Source organism: Acartia tonsa, chromosome 2 (genome assembly GCF_053477335.1).
Source record: "Acartia tonsa isolate MP-2025a chromosome 2, ASM5347733v1, whole genome shotgun sequence".
Taxonomy (NCBI): domain Eukaryota; kingdom Metazoa; phylum Arthropoda; class Copepoda; order Calanoida; family Acartiidae; genus Acartia; species Acartia tonsa.
In genome coordinates, this window is record NC_137261.1 from 13583814 (window position 1) to 13602363 (window position 18550).

The 18550-nt window shown below is 32.8% G+C and overlaps 1 protein-coding gene across 4 annotated transcripts in view; it reads right to left on the bottom strand.

Moving 5' to 3' along the window:
* Window positions 1-18550, bottom strand: part of LOC145304928 (uncharacterized) — a 139127-nt gene that overhangs the window by 30707 nt on the left and 89870 nt on the right. For all 4 annotated transcript variants that reach the window (XM_080146721.1, XM_080146720.1, XM_080146719.1 and 1 more), the window contains exons 7-9: window positions 17999-18301; window positions 16041-16087; window positions 4998-5134 (exon numbers count right to left, since the gene is read on the bottom strand). In XM_080146721.1, the coding sequence (XP_080002847.1) occupies window positions 4998-5134; window positions 16041-16087; window positions 17999-18301 (487 nt within the window). The remainder of the gene's footprint in view (window positions 1-4997; window positions 5135-16040; window positions 16088-17998; window positions 18302-18550) is intronic.

Here is an 18550-nt window from a genome sequence, read left to right on the forward strand (position 1 = left end):
AACAAAACTGGTTTTAAAATTATGATTGTACATTTTTATATTCGTAGAAAACTGGATGTAATACGATACTGGAAGCCATACTGAAAAATTAATAAATTACATTTAACTCCACAATATGATATCTATAATACAAAGTAGCTTGATGTCTGTCCGTCTGTCTGTCCCTTAATATCTCAGTAACCACTGATTCTATTGGATTCTACTATTCAATAAATATATTTACTGGTCCTGTGGTGGTTTTAAGCTATTTCCTTGGGGCGTTGGACACCCTCCCCCCCCCCCCCAAAAAAAAAAATCCCCCTGATTTTTTTATGTAGTAATCTAAAATGTGGTGGTTAGAGCACTAGAGTTGCCTAATTTTTTTTAAGTACCTCTTGTGGAAAAGCCCCTAGTAAATAATTACAAAGCAGGATGTCCACAATAAAGTTTAGCTCAGCTATATTTTCTATTTATAACCATCTCTGTGAATTATTTATTATATTTTCTAACTTTTCTATCTAATTCTGCAAAATACAAGGACAAATTAGCGCAGCAATAACAAGATAACAATGTAATCTAATTGAGATTAGAACTGTAAATTGACCTCTAGGAGCTCTTAATTTTAAAAGAAAATGTAAAAATATTTTTTTTTGGGGGGGGGAGATTATTTTCTAGGGTCAATTTCTCTTGGATGGGTGGTGGGATCCTACCCCAAAATAGCTATAAACCATCCCATGACCTATGAGAAGCTACCCTGTAAAGGAAAACCTTTTGGTTCATCGGCTAGCGAGATTCTTCAGTACAAAAGACAGACAGACATCCTGTTACTTTATTGTAAGGATAGAAGCTTTGCTTTTAATAAGAGAAAATTTTGTGTTAGATAAGTTAACAATATTAAATAGTGAAATCCAATTGTCTGGCACTGCTCTATATGTTATATTTGATCCTCATTTAATTTATCAAATTATTGTGTCACACAGGATGCAGGGATCTTTAGGGATAAGACAAAGGACGATAAATAGACATCATTTTTCAATTATGATAAACAAAATTAGCCCTTTATTACATCATACTAATGGTTGAAAAGTTTTGACACTATCAGGGAGGAACTAACCAAGCAAAATTCAATAAAAGTAATTAAAATTGTAGAGGCAACAAATTAGATTAGGGCGTTTAAAAACTTTGGGTACCAGTGTAATTTACAGTCTATTGTCCCCTCGGCCTCCCACCCTGCACAGGATGACCTCTTTTTCTCGCAGCTACTACTCAATTCTAGATTTTCGGGATAAAAAGCTTGTTAGCTCTATTCGGGGGGGGGGGGGTCTTGAAAGATTTTACTAAGGATGGAGCGAATACCCCCCCCCCCCCCTCCTACGTTAACTACAAAAATCTTAATTGTATCATATTGATAATTAGTGTCCTTTTTGACTTTTACAAAACGTTTGATTTTTGACATGACGAAGCAGCTAATGACGTCATATAATACATATGACCATTGATAGGCCAGTATACATTTTCCCGTTTCTTTATATAAATGTATAATGACCTATCATTGGTCATTTGTATTGTATGACGTCATTTTTAATAGGCATTAGAAGCTGCTTCAATCATGATTTTCTAAAACATTTTTTTGAAAGGAATAAATTTTTGGGGGGACCATATCTCTCAACAAGGTTCACCCATTTACCCCACTGCAATAAAGCTTTATTAATGTTTATTAAACTAATTAAAATACAATGCAGTATATAATAAACTAAAGTTGAAACTAATATCATTATCAAAGTTTAACCTACAATGTGGTTTGCCATAATGTAAAGAGAAGTTAAACTTTATTAAAATAAAAACAAGTTTTTGGTTTAGATTTATATTATATCAAAAAGTCAAATATACAAAATATAATTTTACTTTTTACTATTAGATTTTTGAAGAAATTGGCTGTATTCCCTAAATATACCCTGAAACCCGACTACACTATATTTTTATGTATTAAAATTAAAGAAATTGGGTAGTTTTTGGTTTGTTTGTTTTATATACTCATGATAGGTTGGGTTATATTGGGTAATGTGTGGCCCTGCAAGGTTAGGGACCCCTCTTGTTTTCAATTCATTAAAAAAATAAGGGAATGGAAGGTCTCAGTGCTTTATAGGCACTTTTTGTGAAAGAACCCTATATTTTGTCTTAGATTTTTCAAATTTCAGAAGGTTTTTGGAGGATTCTCACTTTTTAAAACCATCTTCCTATATCCGACAAGAAATAAAATGAGAATAGCAAACAGAAACATTCATTTGTGAAATCTGATTGATAGAGTTTAGTTTTGTGTATCAGACTGAATACAATATTGGAGCAGCTGAACCATGGAATTAACCTAATTATCAGCTACTGTAATTAGGCTGAATAGTAGATCCAATAAATGGGGATAAAACATTTTAAAATGTTGAAAGTTTTACTTTCTGTTATGACACTTAGGTTAAATTTTAATAAATTTTAACATTTTAAGACAATTTTTTCTTCTTTACAAGTTTTATTCCTTCTCTAGTTACAAAATCAAATCATTGGTTGATCAAATAAGAAACATAAATTTTTACTATATAAAAACGTTACATCCCTATTTCATTTGTTGATTTTTAAACAAACTAACAGTATGTTGTATCTACTATGAGTATTATATATATTAAAACCTATTTTCTACCTACACTGTGTCCCGTTTATTGGTCATGTTCTTTAAATTTACTTTTATCATTTTTTTTTGACTTTTGAAATTTTGGCATTTTTTCTCAAGTTTATGTTGTCTTAATAGAATTGAATTTTCGAAAAATCTTTTAAACATTTTCAGTATTTCAAATGGTCTGATGAATTTAAAAGTTAGTATGTATTTATTTTATGCCAATGAATATAGGAAATAAGTGGATATAATGACAATTTGTCGTCAATTTAGCTTTCTATTTTAGGGCTCATTTATTAATCAGTTCGCTCATCAAGTTAGAGGGAAGAAGATGGGGTAAAAGGGATGGATTATGGGTATCCTTATTTTAGCCAGTTGCAAAAATCACTATATTAGAGTAACATCCAAGTATAAATATATATTTATTTTTGTGCCAAAATAGATGGGATAAAAATTTTAAAACACTACCTTAACACAGGACATTGTTATCACACAAATACCGAACAATGTAAAGTAGGGAGGAAAAATTGAGCTGTTTATTTCACTAGTCCCTAAAGTTTTATAATAACGTTTTCTTATTCGTTGGATTAACAACTTTGGGGACTCTTATTGAATTTTAATTGTTTTTTTCATTAATTAAATTGTCCAATCGTTTCACCACGAATAGTAATCTACAGAAGGAGTTATTTAGTGTATCATCATCATTAGGGATCTACATCAATTCATAGACCATTGTCTTATCCCTTTAGATCCCTGGCACAATGTACACAATGTGTACTCTAACTTTGTTACAGATAAAATTTGTATAATTTAAATTAATTTTAATTTTATAGAATAAATAGCCACAAAAATGTACATATAACCACTAAAATACTATTTCTATTTATTTAGGTGTAATTAATATTTTGTTTTAAAAATTCTAGTAAATAAATTTTTGGGTATAGTCCCTTTCGTGGCAACGGCTCTTAATGGGCGTTTCTTCGTATTTTCACAGTAGCTTTTCTCCCTCGTTTTTAGCCCCTGCGGGGAGCTCTAACCCTGCGGGTTCAATTGCTTAACCCTGTTTGGCAATCACCTAACCCAATATAACCTAACCTAGATTAAGCTATCAAAAGCCATTTTGAAAATACGACGAATGCCCCCTTAAGGGGCGTTGCCACAAAAGGGACTATACCCAATTTTTTTGTTAAACTTGAGGTTGACCCCATTTTAAACAATATACATAGTTCACAATTTAAACTGCAAATCTATTCCTTAGCTTCCAAAGGCAGAATTAGTTTGAAGATAATAAATCACACAACAAATTACTACGACTAAACGTTAAAAAAAACTTTCATACGTATTTAACAGAAAGATTGCTTAGAATAATTTTTCTCGTATTCATTCGAATTCTGTGAATAGGAACCGGTTCTCATCCATACGAAAAAACCATGTCTAGCATCGTATTATATCCAGCTTCCTACGAAAATAAAAATGTACAATCATAAGATTAAAACTAGTTTTAATCTTATAATTGTACATTCTATATCCGCGGAAAGCCGTTTATAATACGATGCGAGAAATAACTATTAAAATACCTAATTATCAATTGTATTACTTGATTCTTTAAGAGCAAGTTTAAACAATAGATCTTCAGAAAAATGTACTTTTATTTCAATTTCAAAGTAACATATTATTATAATATCTATGTTTTATTGGAAAGCCTTAAATCAAATAAATTGAATAATGCCATAAAGAAGTGTGTAAAAATAATATTCTATCAAGAAAATAGAAACGGAAAAATAGTCAGAAAAACAATTGATATAAATAAGGTATTAAAGATAAATACTTAGGTGTAGACTATGCTCGGAAGTCAAAGAGTTTGGGTAAAGGTTTTTTCACCCTCATTTCAATCCTCTTAAACCCCTTATTTTACCCCCTTAAAAATAAAAAGATTGGACGTTCCGAGAAAATGTACCACAATGAAAATATAGAAAATTTGTTGATGACATAAACCCAGTTGTCCAAGCATGAACGTATGTTTAAAAATTACAAGATCAAATAACTGCTAGATTACTATAACTTTTAATATTTTGTTTTATGAATAGGTTTTAAGTTACTTATTTTGATTATCATTAAATTAGACAAAAGTTTCTTTTTCTCTAATTTCTAGTCCCTGCAGGGGGGCTCTGACTGTGTAGAACCAAATTCTTAACCCTGCAGGGCAATAAAAAACACTTACCTAACCTAAAATAACATATCAAAAGCTACTGTGAAAATACGCCGAAACCTGCTACTTTGTTTTCTTTCCATGGTGCACAATTTAATTTTTGTTTGCTGGTCCCTATCCCTGTGCAAATATAAGGATAAAACTAACCTGAAGATTGCAAATAGTTTGTGAGGCTCCATTACACTGACAACTCAGAGTTTCATTATCAGGATAATAGATTAGTTTAGAGTCTAGCGTCCAGTCTCTCCCGAGTCCACACTCCCCTGTTCTTATCCAGCTGGGCACTGAAATAGATTAGTTTAGAGTCTAGCGTCCAATCTCTCCCGAGTTCACACTCTCCTGTTCTTATCCAGCTGGGCACTGAAATAGATTAGTTTAGAGTCTAGTGTCCAGTCTCTCCCGAGTCCACACTCTCCTTTTCTTATCCAGCTGGGCACTGAAATAGATTAGTTTAGAGTCTAGCGTCCAATCTCTCCCGAGTCCACACTCTCCTGTTCTTATCCAGCTGGGCACTGAAATAGATTAGTTTAGAGTCTAGCGTCCAATCTCTCCCCAGTCCACACTCCCCTGTTCTTATCCAGCTGGGCACTGAAATAGATTAGTTTAGAGTCTAGCGTCCAATCTCTCCCGAGTACACACTCTCCTGTTCTTATCCAGCTGGGCACTGAAATAGATTAGTTTAGAGTCTAGCGTCCAATCTCTCCCGAGTACACACTCTCCTGTTCTTATCCAGCTGGGCACTGAAATAGATTAGTTTAGAGTCTAGTGTACAGTCTCTCCCGAGTCCACACTCTCCTGTTCTTATCCAGCTGGGCACTGAAATAGATTAGTTTAGAGTCTAGTGTCCAATCTCTCCCGAGTCCACACTCCCCTGTTCTTATCCAGCTGGGCACTGAAATATATTAGTTTAGAGTCTAGTGTCTAGTCTCTCCCCAGTCCACACTCTCCTGTTCTTATCCAGCTGGGCACTGAAATAGATTAGTTTAGAGTCTAGTGTACAGTCTCTCCCCAGTCCACACTCTCCTGTTCTTATCCAGCTGGGCACTGAAATAGATTAGTTTAGAGTCTAGCGTCCAGTCTCTCCCGAGTCCACACTCCCCTGTTCTTATCCAGCTGGGCACTGAAATTTAAACAATATTAAGAATAATTTTATCATATTCCTGTATGGCATCAAAACTGCTTTATGACCGCTGGATTAAAACCGGTTCTCAGACGTACTGATAAATCATGAATATCATCGTATTACAGCCAATTTTGTACAAATATTTAAATAAAAATCATAAAATTGATACCAGTTTTGTTAAACCTGGCCTACGGCCCTTCAGGACTATTAAAAATATTTTAATCTTGTAATTTATCACTTTAATATTCGCGGAGAGCTGTCTATATTACAAGGCGATAAATAACTACGCGTACAAATTTTCAAGTCAAAATTGGATTTGGGTTAAGAATGAAAGACAAGTTAAGAATAAGAATGATAATATGCAGAATAAAATCTCTTTTAAAATTCTTTTCACATTTAACTTTGCGTATGGAGGTCTGATTTGAGAAGCATAAAATGCAAAATTGTAAGTAGAAAAAGTGATAATTTCCTATTTCAATGTTTTGACCACAAAAATTTCCCAGTCTTCATCCTTATCTATAATACAAAGTAGAATGATTGGTGTCTGTCTGTCTGTTTGTTTGTAACGAAGGATCTCGCTAACCAATGAATTGGTCGGGTTCTCCTTAACAGGGTAGTTTCTCATAGGTCCTGGGAATGTTTATAACTATCCCCCCTCCAAAAAATTTTAAAACTTTTTTTTTTAAATCTAAATTTAGAAATTGGGTTATCCAATTCAATTACCCCCTCCTTAAGTGCCCCTAGATGCCTCTAGGGGCGTAGCCGCTAGTCCTTATATATAAAGTAGTAAGGTTTTTTTTGTCTGAATCTTAAGAGCTCAATGATTACAGATCTGATTGGATTATCTATTACAGGTAAGCTTTACATAAACCATGGGATGGTTTTAGGCTACTATTTTTCTAGGCATGATGTCCTACTGATTACACAGAACCCCTAGATGCTAAGGGCGTATTCGCTAGTCTATAATACAAAGTAGCTTGATGTCTGTCTGTCTGTCCGTCCGTCCGTCCGTCCGTCCGTCCGTCCTTCCGTCTGAAGCTTAAGATCTCGGTAACCACTGAACCGATCGGATTCTACTCTTCAGGGAATATACCTACTGGTCCTGTGGTGGTTTTAGGCTATTTGATTGGGAGATGGGACACCCCCAACCTCCCAAAAACAAAAAAAAACCCTCCCCCAATTTTTTTTTTTCAGAACATTTCCTTGGTCCTTTAGTTTCTTTTGCAGAACATTTCCTTGGTCCTTTTTTTGCAGAACTTTTCCTTGGTCCTTTTTTTGCAGAACATTACCCTGGTCCTTTTACGAATTTCGCCTTAATTTTTTACCTCTTTATCACCTTTTGGGGCAAAGCCCCTAAAGGCTAGGGGCGAAGCCGCTAGTATTGATATAAAGAAACATATAAGTGTTATAAAAAAATTGCTTCCTTTTTGTATTAAAAGCATATAATTGAAATCTTTTTTGCTGACAAAAACTAAATAATTTTAAATAATTTTAATGTATCTTCACAAATGAAAAAAAAATAAATTTTGAAAAGTTAAGGGAGAGAGCTGAGTCCCAAAATCCATGTTTTAATTAATAAAAAAAAAAATTACCCCCCCCCCCCCAAAAAAAAAACACATTTTTTAATTTAGTTTTTAAAGTTCTTTTTTAGTAGGGGGGGGGGGGAGTAATTTTTTTAGAGGCGATTTCTCTTGAAAGGGTGGTGGTAACCTTCTCAAAAATAGTTATAAACCTTCTTTGGACCTATTAGAAGCTACCCTGTAAAGGAAAATCAGCGGTTAACGATATCCTTCGGTACAAACAGACAAACAAACAAACATCCTGTTACTTTATCATAAGGATATATTATAAGGGTGGTTCAATTGGAGATAAGAGAAAAATATTTAAAAATTTCTAGAGTAGTAAATGCATGCATTGAAGTAAAAAGTTAAAGTCAGAGTGATCAAAGAACATTTAAATATTTGGATCATGGAAAGAAAACGAAGTAACGCTTTTCGTCGTATTTTCACAGTAGCATTTCTCCTATTTCTAGCCCCTGCGGAGGGCTCTAATTCTGCGGGGCATATTTTGCTAATAATGTGGGGCAAACATTAACATTTACCTAACCTAACCTAAAATAACCTATCAACAGCTACAATGAAAATACGACGAAACCCGCTACTTCGTCTTCTTTCCATGATCCGAATATTTTATAAAATCATCCTCATTTCTACAATGCAATGTCATAATTGTAAATAGGCTGGACTATTCAATTTTTACTATGGTAATTAAAGATATGTACGTAATGAATGTATGTTTGTCTGCTTGTAGCTTAAGATCTCGCTAACCACTGGACCGATATGGTTCTGATTTACTGTACCTTTAAGAAAAATCTCCATTAGACCCCAACTCAACACGAAATCAAATTGAAACTGGAGGATTAACCCCCCCCCCCCCTCCCCCATTTCCTTCATATGTTTCAAGATGACATTCACTAATAGGTAAGAACTAAAATTCCATAACCTTTAACATAGCATTCAGAGACATTACAATAAAATAGAATAAAACCGCCACTGGTAATACATACATATATTCTCATTCTTTTGTATGCCTGTAAATTACGCTACATGTTCTCTATTCAGCATCTTTTTTCTTTCATTGCTGGATTATCATTTGTAAAAGAAACATAATTCATTATTCACACAGAAAATACATTAAGATAGAATTTCTAAAATATAATAGTAGCAGAGCTCGGCAGCCGCGTGTCCTCCGAGAATAAGCCTCAAATTTAAACCTGTTTGTAGGCTTTGATTTTTTTTAAAGGGATTACCATTTTTAGTATGAAAGTTTAGACTTTCAGCGAATTGTAAAATTATAAAAAGTTTATTTCCCTGAAGCTGACACGCAACTGCCGAGCCCAGCAGATAGTACATGGTTACTTAAATGCAAAAAGAAAAACATCCAATTATCTCCAAAGAAAGCGTCAATTATCAAAAGATTTTGATATCTTAATATTGCTTATATATTTTGATATTTTAAATGCCAAGTAAAAATGATAATTTTACAGTAAATATAATTTTTTTTCTGGGCAGGGTCTAAAAGGCAATGATAATGGCCGATAAATTAATGTACATCCCCAATGATGACACACAAAATTACCCCTTCTGTAGACTAAAATTAGTGATGGAAACGTTTGAACACTTAATACCCAAAATAATCAAAATTCAGTAAATCAAAGTTGTTGATCCAACGAATAAGAAAATATTATTGTAAAACTTTGGGAACTAGTTTAAAAACAGCGCATTGTCCCCTCTCTCTCTCTATAATGAATGAGAGTTTGATAATTTGCTTTATTAATAAAACGTTTGTTTCGCTGAAACAACATTTTTACGATTAGAGATTTCTTAGTTATTCTGTTTATATTTAGGCTAAACTGATAGTACACCTTCTCAAGAATGAATATAAGAATATTGTATAATTGAAAAGTATGTACTTCTTCAGCGAGGCTTTAAATTCATACCATCATTGTTCCGTTAAGATCAGCTGACCACCACCGAGCCGATAAAGTTCTTCATTTTAGGGTAGATAAACATAAAGGCATGAATAGCTTTTAGCTGTTAATTTTAAAATTTGAGTCTTATGATGTGTTTAGATTTTTTCAATAACTTCTCCTCTAGATGCTAGAGACGCTGCTATGATTTCTCGTTCAATAAGAAGGAAGATATATTTTGGGCAAAGTTGACAGATCCATAGTGATCTATTCATGGTTACCCGGGCAGAACTGATTAGGATTTAGGTTGTTTATTGTTATAGTAATTTTAATTGTATATTATATTTTTTTTTGATTTTATGACTTTTTTTTGTTTAATTTTTATGCCCAAATAAATATGTTTATGTTTATGTTTTAAGATTGTATAACATATTTATAATCACATATTACTGTGAATAAAAAACATGTTTACGGAAATAAATCAAGCCTATCAAAAACATTTAGCTTATCAAGTGTTTAAAATAAGAGAGTAGAATAAGAAAAGGGTCATATCAGTTCTGTATTTTTAAAAAATTAAAGTAACAGGATGTTTGTCTCTGTGACTGTGTATCTGTGTGTCTGTGTGTTTGTACCGAAGGATCTCGCTAACCGCCGAACCGATCGGGTTCTCCTTAACAGGGTAGCTTCCCATAGGTCCCGGGAAGGTTTATGACTATTTTGTTGGGGGGTGGGACACCCCCCCCCAACAAATTAAAAATACCCCCCCCCCCCCAAATTTTTTTATTTTTTTATTTTTAACTAAAATTAAAAATGATAGGGGGGGCAACCCCCCCCCCAAAAAAAAAAAAAAAATTTTACAACCCCCAAAAATATTTTTTTAAAATTTTTTTTAAAAATCTAAAATAAGAAATTGGGTTATCAAATTCGACTCTTCCATCCTCAAGTGCCCCTAGAGGCCTCTAGGGGCGTAGCCGCTAGTCCGCATAATAAAGTAAAAGGATGTTTGTTTGTCTGTTTAATTGTCTCATTCTCTACCGAAGGATCTCGCTAACCGCTGAACCGATATGGTTCTCCTTTATAGTAAAGCTTCATATAGGTCTTAGAAGGGGTTTATTACTATTTTGGGGGAGGGTACCTCCACCCTCCCAGGAGAAATCAAAACTAGAAAAATAACCATTTTTATTACTTTTTCTTGAATAATTGAATGAAAGGGGGGGGGGTCGTCTTTCCCATCACCGCCTTAAGTTTCACTAGAGGCGGAGCCGCTAGTTATATATAAAGTGTTTTATAAACAGCTGTGGTATTTTTTCTCATCAATATTTAATTTCCATCTGATTGCTTACAAATAACGTAGCAACAGGGCATATTTTACAAGTAGACCTCTTAGGTTTTCAAAAGAAAATAGTTTTAAGTAAAGTTTTGAGTAAGATTTTAGTCAAATGCGCTTATTACCAAAAACTGTTTTTAAATATGCGTTTAATTATACTATTTTGGTCCACATTAAGAACAGTTAGACTTAATAAGCGCATTTGACTGGAAGCTTGTTCACAATTTTACGAACACAGTAATAGTGTCTGACTGATTATGACGTAACAAAAAAATTAGCCAATGAGAGGCCGTTATTGACCAATGGTAAAATTTATAGTGGCCTCTCATTGGCTATTTTTTTTTTGTTACTGTGTTCCAATTTTACGCAATGTTTCGAAAGATACTTTTTATCCAATACTAGTTGCTATGCCCCTAGCCGCTACGAAAGAACAGGGGAGCTGAGGTTAGTAAAATAGCCTAAAACCACTTTATGAACATGATAAAACATGGTGACTCAAAGAATTATGACATTGTAAATTAGTAAATTTCACAATAAACCATAACAGTATAAAACTATGTTTGTAGCTTTAGATCTCGCTAACCGTTGCATTGGACCCATTAGGTTATGCCCCCCACCCCCCCCAAAAAAAAATGATTTGGTGGAAAACCAACCTGCAAAAAAGCCCCCCCCCTTTCCTCCACCTAACAAAAAAACAGCTCTTGGGGCGAAGCCACAATTAAATTTCATCTTATAAATAAAGATTCATATTAAAAACCTTGTTCGTTGATTAGTTATCGGATTGAATTATAAATAGATAGCTTTCCGCGGATATTTGTTAAGATTTTTGTTTCCACTGAGGTTTCAACTAATATAAAATACTAGTTTTTTAGTTTTTCATTTACGGGTGTGTTTTGGTGATCCAATATTAAATATGTATATAGAATTTGCCAATAATCTCACATAAAGTGTGTTACCTTTTTTTTATGTTTTATTATTATTTGGCCACAACTTGGTAAAAAAAGCTGACAAATCAAACCTTTTTCGACCAAAGATACTCAAATGGTTCCTTTACAAGCCCAATCAATCAGTTTTAAGATATCTTTGTATTTCAAGAAAAATTGATGAAAATACTAAAAAACAGCAAATTTGGGTGTTACCTTTTATATGCACAGATACCATAAAATCAACAGAAAAAATACTTATTTTTACTTTTCTGTCATTTTTAAAGTTTGATTCTGTTAAATTGGCTATTCTTGAAGGGATTTATGCATTGAAATATACTGAAACATAATATTGGGCAGAAATTAATGTATTTCAAAGAAAGAAAATTAATGTATTTCAAAGAAAGAAAATAAGAAATTCGACCTCTATCACTTCAGAGGACAGCTACCAACCTCCAGTTGACAGGATATAGTTAAATACTTGTTAGCATTAATAATTAGACCAAAAAGTAAAACAAAAAGTTTTTAATATGGCAAAAAAATAATAACCTAAATCTTAATTTTAGGGATGATGATCTTAAAGACGATCTTGCTGTTGGTGATGATGACCCAGATGGTATCCAAATACATGAGCATTATGACTATTAAACTATGGTCCGATTTTTGTATTTGTAGCATTCTCCAATCAAGAGAAATCCCAAAACATACAATCATGGTTTTTAAATTCTCCAATTCATAACGTAAATATAGTAGTTTTTAAAAGATGGTTATATTTCTTGTTACAACTGTTAATTGGAGGCTGCTACAAATACAAAAATTGGACCATAGTTCATTAGATGAGTTGTAATAACGCAATATGTACTTGGATACCATCTGGGTCATCATCATCACCAGTAAGAGCATCCTTGAGATCATCATCCCCAAAATTAAGATTTAGATTATCATTTTTTTGCCATATTAAAAAACTTTTTGTTTTACTTTTTGGGCTAATTATTATTGCTAATAAGTATTGAACTATATCCTGTCAACTGGAGGTTGGCAGCTGTCCTCTGAAGTGATAGAGGTTGAATTTCTTATTTTCAAAATTTTCTTTCTTTGAAACACATTAATTTCTGCACAATATTATATTTCAGTGTATTTCAATGCATAACTCCCTTCAAGAATAGCCAATTTAACAGAATCAAACTTTAAAAATGACAGAAAATTAAAAAATGTATTTTTTTCTGTTGATTTTATGGTATCTGTGCATATAAAAGGTAACACCCAAATTTGCTGTTTTTTAGTATTTTCATCAATTTTTCTTGAAATATAAAGATATCTTAAAACTGATTGATTGGGCTTGTAAAGGAACCATTTGAGTATCTTTGGTCGAAAAAGGTTTGATTTGTGAGCATTTTTTACCAAGTTGTGACCAAATAATAATAAAACATAAAAAAAGGTAACACACTTTATATTATTATACACTTTATGTATAATATTTATAATATTTGTTATTTTTCTACAATATACGGTAACTAGTGGCTACGCCCCTACCATCTAATGGCTCTATATTTGAAGAGATATAAAAGGGCAGAAATGGCCTAAAATCATACCAAGGCTTTATATTGAAATAAAATAGCCTAAAACCATTCCTAAACCTATAAGAATCTTCACTGTAAAGGAGAACCATATCAGTGTATCAATTAGCAAGATCCTTCGCTAGAGAGAAAAAAGCTTATTACTTTTTATAATACTGTTATTTTTCTGTGTATCCAGAAAGGTAGGTCAATAGTTTTTACGAAAGAAGGTGTATCAACTATTTTTTTTATAGCTAGCCGGTTGTTTTAGTAAGTAGTAGATGTAAAATTTTTCATAGAATTCAGATATGCAATCGGTTTTTTTGTAGACCTCTTATTTTTTAAGTAATTTAAGTTTTAAAAAAAAAATTAAGTCGATTTTAAGGTACTAAAATGCAACAAAAAAAAATAAGAAAATGGTCATTATGAACAAAAATAGTAAGATCTTTAATTTGACACCTTACTTTTTCAATTCTGTCAGGTAATTATTGAAAAAATCGATTTTTTTAAACCCATGAGAATAAAAACTTTGAACTTAATTTTATTATTTCACAGGTAAAAAAATATGGGTTCATAAAAAATAAGAGGTCTACAAAAAAAACGATTGCATATCTGAATTCTATGGAAAAATTTACATCTACTACTTACTAAAAGAACCGGCTAGCTATAAAAAAAAAGTTGATACACCTTCTTTGTATTTTATACCTTTTGTGCATAAGAAATGCCCTCTCGAAAAGGGACCAAGGGGCTCAAAATTATTGATAATTGGAAAATTTAAGGTTTCTAGAGATTGGATGTTCAGTGTCAAGGGACCAGGATTCTGAAAATTTACCCACAACCCACTTTCTTCTTTTCCCATCATTCTTACCCACTTCCTTTAAGTTACAGAACAAAACAAGTTTCACGCAAACATTTTGCCACTATTATCCAAATTTTCAGCAATTTCAAATGAAAGAGCGTAAAGTGCCGCCAAAAAATGGCTTTATCCTATTATATAAAGTATTATTATATGTATAAACACATTTAATTTTTTGATTATTTATTGGTGGAATACATATGTTTCTCTATAAAAATAGATCATCAGTTCCAATTAAGATGTATAAAATAAGAGTTAAAAAGATATATGTCCATGCATTTTGAATCCTTTTTAAACACTAAATGAGAAAGAAGTGTTAGAAAATTGTGCCCCCTACGGGGTTTTTTACTGCCTATATCCTCTTGGGGTGGGGGGGGAATTAGCATCTTTATATAAAAAGGGGGAGGTGTTTAAAGGGAATCTTTAAAGAGACAAAAATAGGTCATATTTATCATTTGCAAGTAGTAAGCTTTCTTTGTCTGTAACAAAGGATCTCACTAACCACTGAACTGTTCGGGGTCTCCTTAACAGGGTAGCTTCTCATAGGTCCCGGGAAGGTTTATAACTATTTTGGGGTAAATTTTGTCTACCCTCCCAAGCAAAAAACGACCCAAAACAATCCCCCTACCGCCCAAAAAAAATCTTTTTAACTTTTCCATTTAAAAACTAAAATTTAAAGTAAAGAGTCGACTTTCCCCACTGCATTCCTTCAAGTGTCACTAGAGGCTAGGTACTTTGCATTGTATGACGTCATTTTTTGGAGGCATTTTACGCTGTTTCTAAATTAATTTGCTGAATCGCAGCCCTGCTTGCTGTTAGCTTTTAGTCCTTATAATAAAGTAACAGGATGTGTGTTTGTCTGTCTGTTTGTACCGAAGGATCTCGCTAAACGCTGAACCGATCGGGTTCTTAACAGGGTTGCTTCTCATAGATACCGGGAAGGTTAATAACTATTTTGGGGGAGGGTACCACCACCTTTTTAAGTGAAATCACAAAAAAATCGCAACATAAAAAGGTTACGTATTATTTATAAAAAAACATTTAAAGTGCCACAAGAGGCCTATAGGGGCATAGCCGCTAGTTATAAATATAATAAGAAAGTTCAGTTTTGAACATGCATATAGCTTTTCAGCACACAGTTATGTAATGCAAAATATTGGATATCCATTAGGATTATAAAAAAGCCAATACCCGCAAAAATCTGTATTTTTATATTTTTATACAATACAGTCTCTGAAATCTATACATATGTTGTAGTAAAAATCTTTATTTGTAGGTAACTCTCTCAGTAGTAGTATGTTGTTCTCTAGACCTACAAGAAGCTTCGCTGTAAAGAAGGACTATGTAGTATTAGAGATGAAATCCTACACGGAAAAAAAACCTGTAAAATTTAAACAAGGATTACATTTTTTGGTTTTGTAACGTGAGTTATGTAATTCACCACTTGATTCATGCATCATGTCCTCTAAATTTATAGATATTACATTTTTTTTTAACATTTAAAATCTATTCTATAATATCTTATTATATAAAGTAGTAAGCGTTTTTTTGTCTGTCCCGAAGGATCTCGCTAACCGCTAACCCCCTCCTTCCTTAAGTTTCCCTAAAGGCTGCTAGGGGCGTGTCCGCTAGTACCATTAAAAACTATTAAGTATATCAATTCTATATGAATATATATACAACACCCAAATTTTCATATTTTTTAGTATTTTCATTAATTTTTCATAAAATAGACATATATTTCAAAACTGATTACTTGGGCTTGTAAAAAAACTGTTTCAGTATCTTAGTTCATAAAGGTCTGTTTTCCAAGCATTTTTGACATAGATATTGCCAAATACATGATGGAACATATAAAAAAACTAACGGACATCCTATTTAAATCAATCAAAAACAATATTTAGATGAGTTTAAGTTTCAAATAGAAGTTTTTTACCTGGAATTTGACAAACAGCAGACGGCATTGAATCACCAGAACAGTATCTGAAAGAATAACTGCTCGTAAGAATATCGATAGATCACAAAATTTGGAAATGGCTGTTTTTTGTTGCTGTTTTAATCATAATAAGATTTTTTAAAGGGAAGATTTTCTATAATTAGGGTCGGTCCGTTCGTCTGTCCGTCCGGAACAGCTAGCTCTTTTCATTAATTTGAACAGGTTAGAATTTTCAACGATGATTCATACAACAATCATATAGAACGCGTAGCAACTGTATAATCTTTACCAGAGAGTCTTTTATGGATGTGTCATCCTTGTTAATATATGCTTTACTAACTATTACACTAATACTATGTATAGAGTAACCCTCTTAAGGTAATAAGTTTGAAATGTACAATTTTGTTATTACGTGGTTATGGTTTAATAAATCCTGTTTACCTAAAACAATTCACCAAAGCCAACACATTTTTAGAAAAACTAGTTAATTTTTTATGATTTTAACGTCGACAACTTTATCATTTATTGCTAGAACGACATTCTAATAATGAACTTATTGTTACGTTGACATAATTTCAACACATAATTCTAACACGGATGTGTATTAAATGTGTTTTACCAAACAAATACGTGAGAATGACATTTCTGACACAATGTAAGAGGATTTTATACACAATGTTGACCAAAAGTTTCTTGGTATTTATTTTCACATTTTATCTATTACATATCGTAACCCTCTTGAAGCAATTGACATATTTTTATGACGTCACGCATGAAACTTCCAAATTTGTGTTGTATTCTTATCATCTAAGATCTTTAAATCATTTTAGTGGTGAGCCGAGTTTCAGCCAATCACAGCGCGGCATTTCATAAATAAGTTGGCTTACCCCAATCTGGCTCACCACTAAAATGATTTAAAGATCAAGCTCTTATTTTTTTTTGAAGATATACCTAACAAAATATTTAATCTGACAATACCCCGATTTAAATCTATTTGATAAAATCATTTTCTCATATGCGGACATTTAAGCAGGACATGAAAGACGTTTTAATGACTCTTCAGGATATAAGGTAGGGTTACTAGATATAAATTGGCAAAATGTCTGATGCCAAAATGAAAATGACAGTTGTGTTACAAAACAAAGAGAAGATATAACTCATGGATCTAAAGGAACAAGACAATGGTCGATGAATTGAGGTTCATCCCCAATTATAATACACAAAAATAACCTTATGTTGATTAAAATTAGTGGTTGAAAGTGAAACGTTCGAACTAAATTAACCAACCAATTAAAATTCATTAAAGTCAACAAAGTTGGTAAGCCAATGAGTAAGAAAACGTTATTATAAAACTTTGGGGACTAGTGTATCTAACAGCCCATTGTCCCCCCTTTTTCTCTCTGAGATATAAACGTTTAGATTCCAACAATTTGTCATAACTGCAAAATGCTTTAACTTAGCCAAAAGATACAATAACTACCAAAACAATTAGATTGGATATAAAAAGAAGTAAATACACGTTTTAGAATGTAAAAATTTGCGAAGTATTTTAAGAATAGGAAAAGAAATAAAAGAAGTCTATTTGTGAATGTATTTCTTTTATTTCTAATTATTTGTATATTTTTATTGAAATCTAATGACAACGCCCCTTAATACTCTAGGGGCACGTGAAGGGTGTGGGGTGTGGATCCTCCACTTATTGAGAAAAATTAAAAACCTTCCCTGGACCTATGTTGAGCTTGACTATAAAGGAGGACTATACTGGTTCAGCAGTTAGCGAGATCCTTTGGTACACACAGACAAACAGACAATCGTTACTTTTATATGTATAAGGATAAAATGTTATAATTATTATAATTTTGGGGATCAAAATTTATTATCAAATTCTTTCCTAAAAATAGACTTAAAACAACCCTATACCTCTATTATATAAAGATTATTGTCTGAAATAGTTTTACCTTGTATCCCATCGAAACTGATTTTCAATGTTCAGAGCCACGCACATGGGCCGTCCATACTGGTTGACCGCGTGGCTAGTCTCCTCATCATGCGGAGAGGTCACACCCTCAGTTGACGTTTTCAAATCAGAAATTTTGGAGGATTTTTCTTCTTCAGTATTCGAAGATTTATTTTTTTCACTAACTTTTGAGTCATTGTTTTTGGTGGGAAATTTATTATCACTTTGTTGATTGTTGATTGGTTGTGGGGCTTGTTTATTGTGGGGGTTCATAGCCCATTCGGAAATCCAAGAAAACTCGTCCCTTAAATAGTAACATTAGTAAATATAGTTTAATAAAACCTATTTCCAACCCCTGCGGGGAGCTCTAACAGTGTGGGGCCTCTACAATGCCTTAAACCTGAAAGGCTACTCAGTACACTATATTACCTAACCTAAACTGACCTAAAGTTTCAGAAAATAACACGAAAAACTGCCCCCCTTCCCCTCACCCCAACACAAACACTATATTTTCTAGGGGATGGGGTATTATAAGTAACCTAAGGTTCTTTGG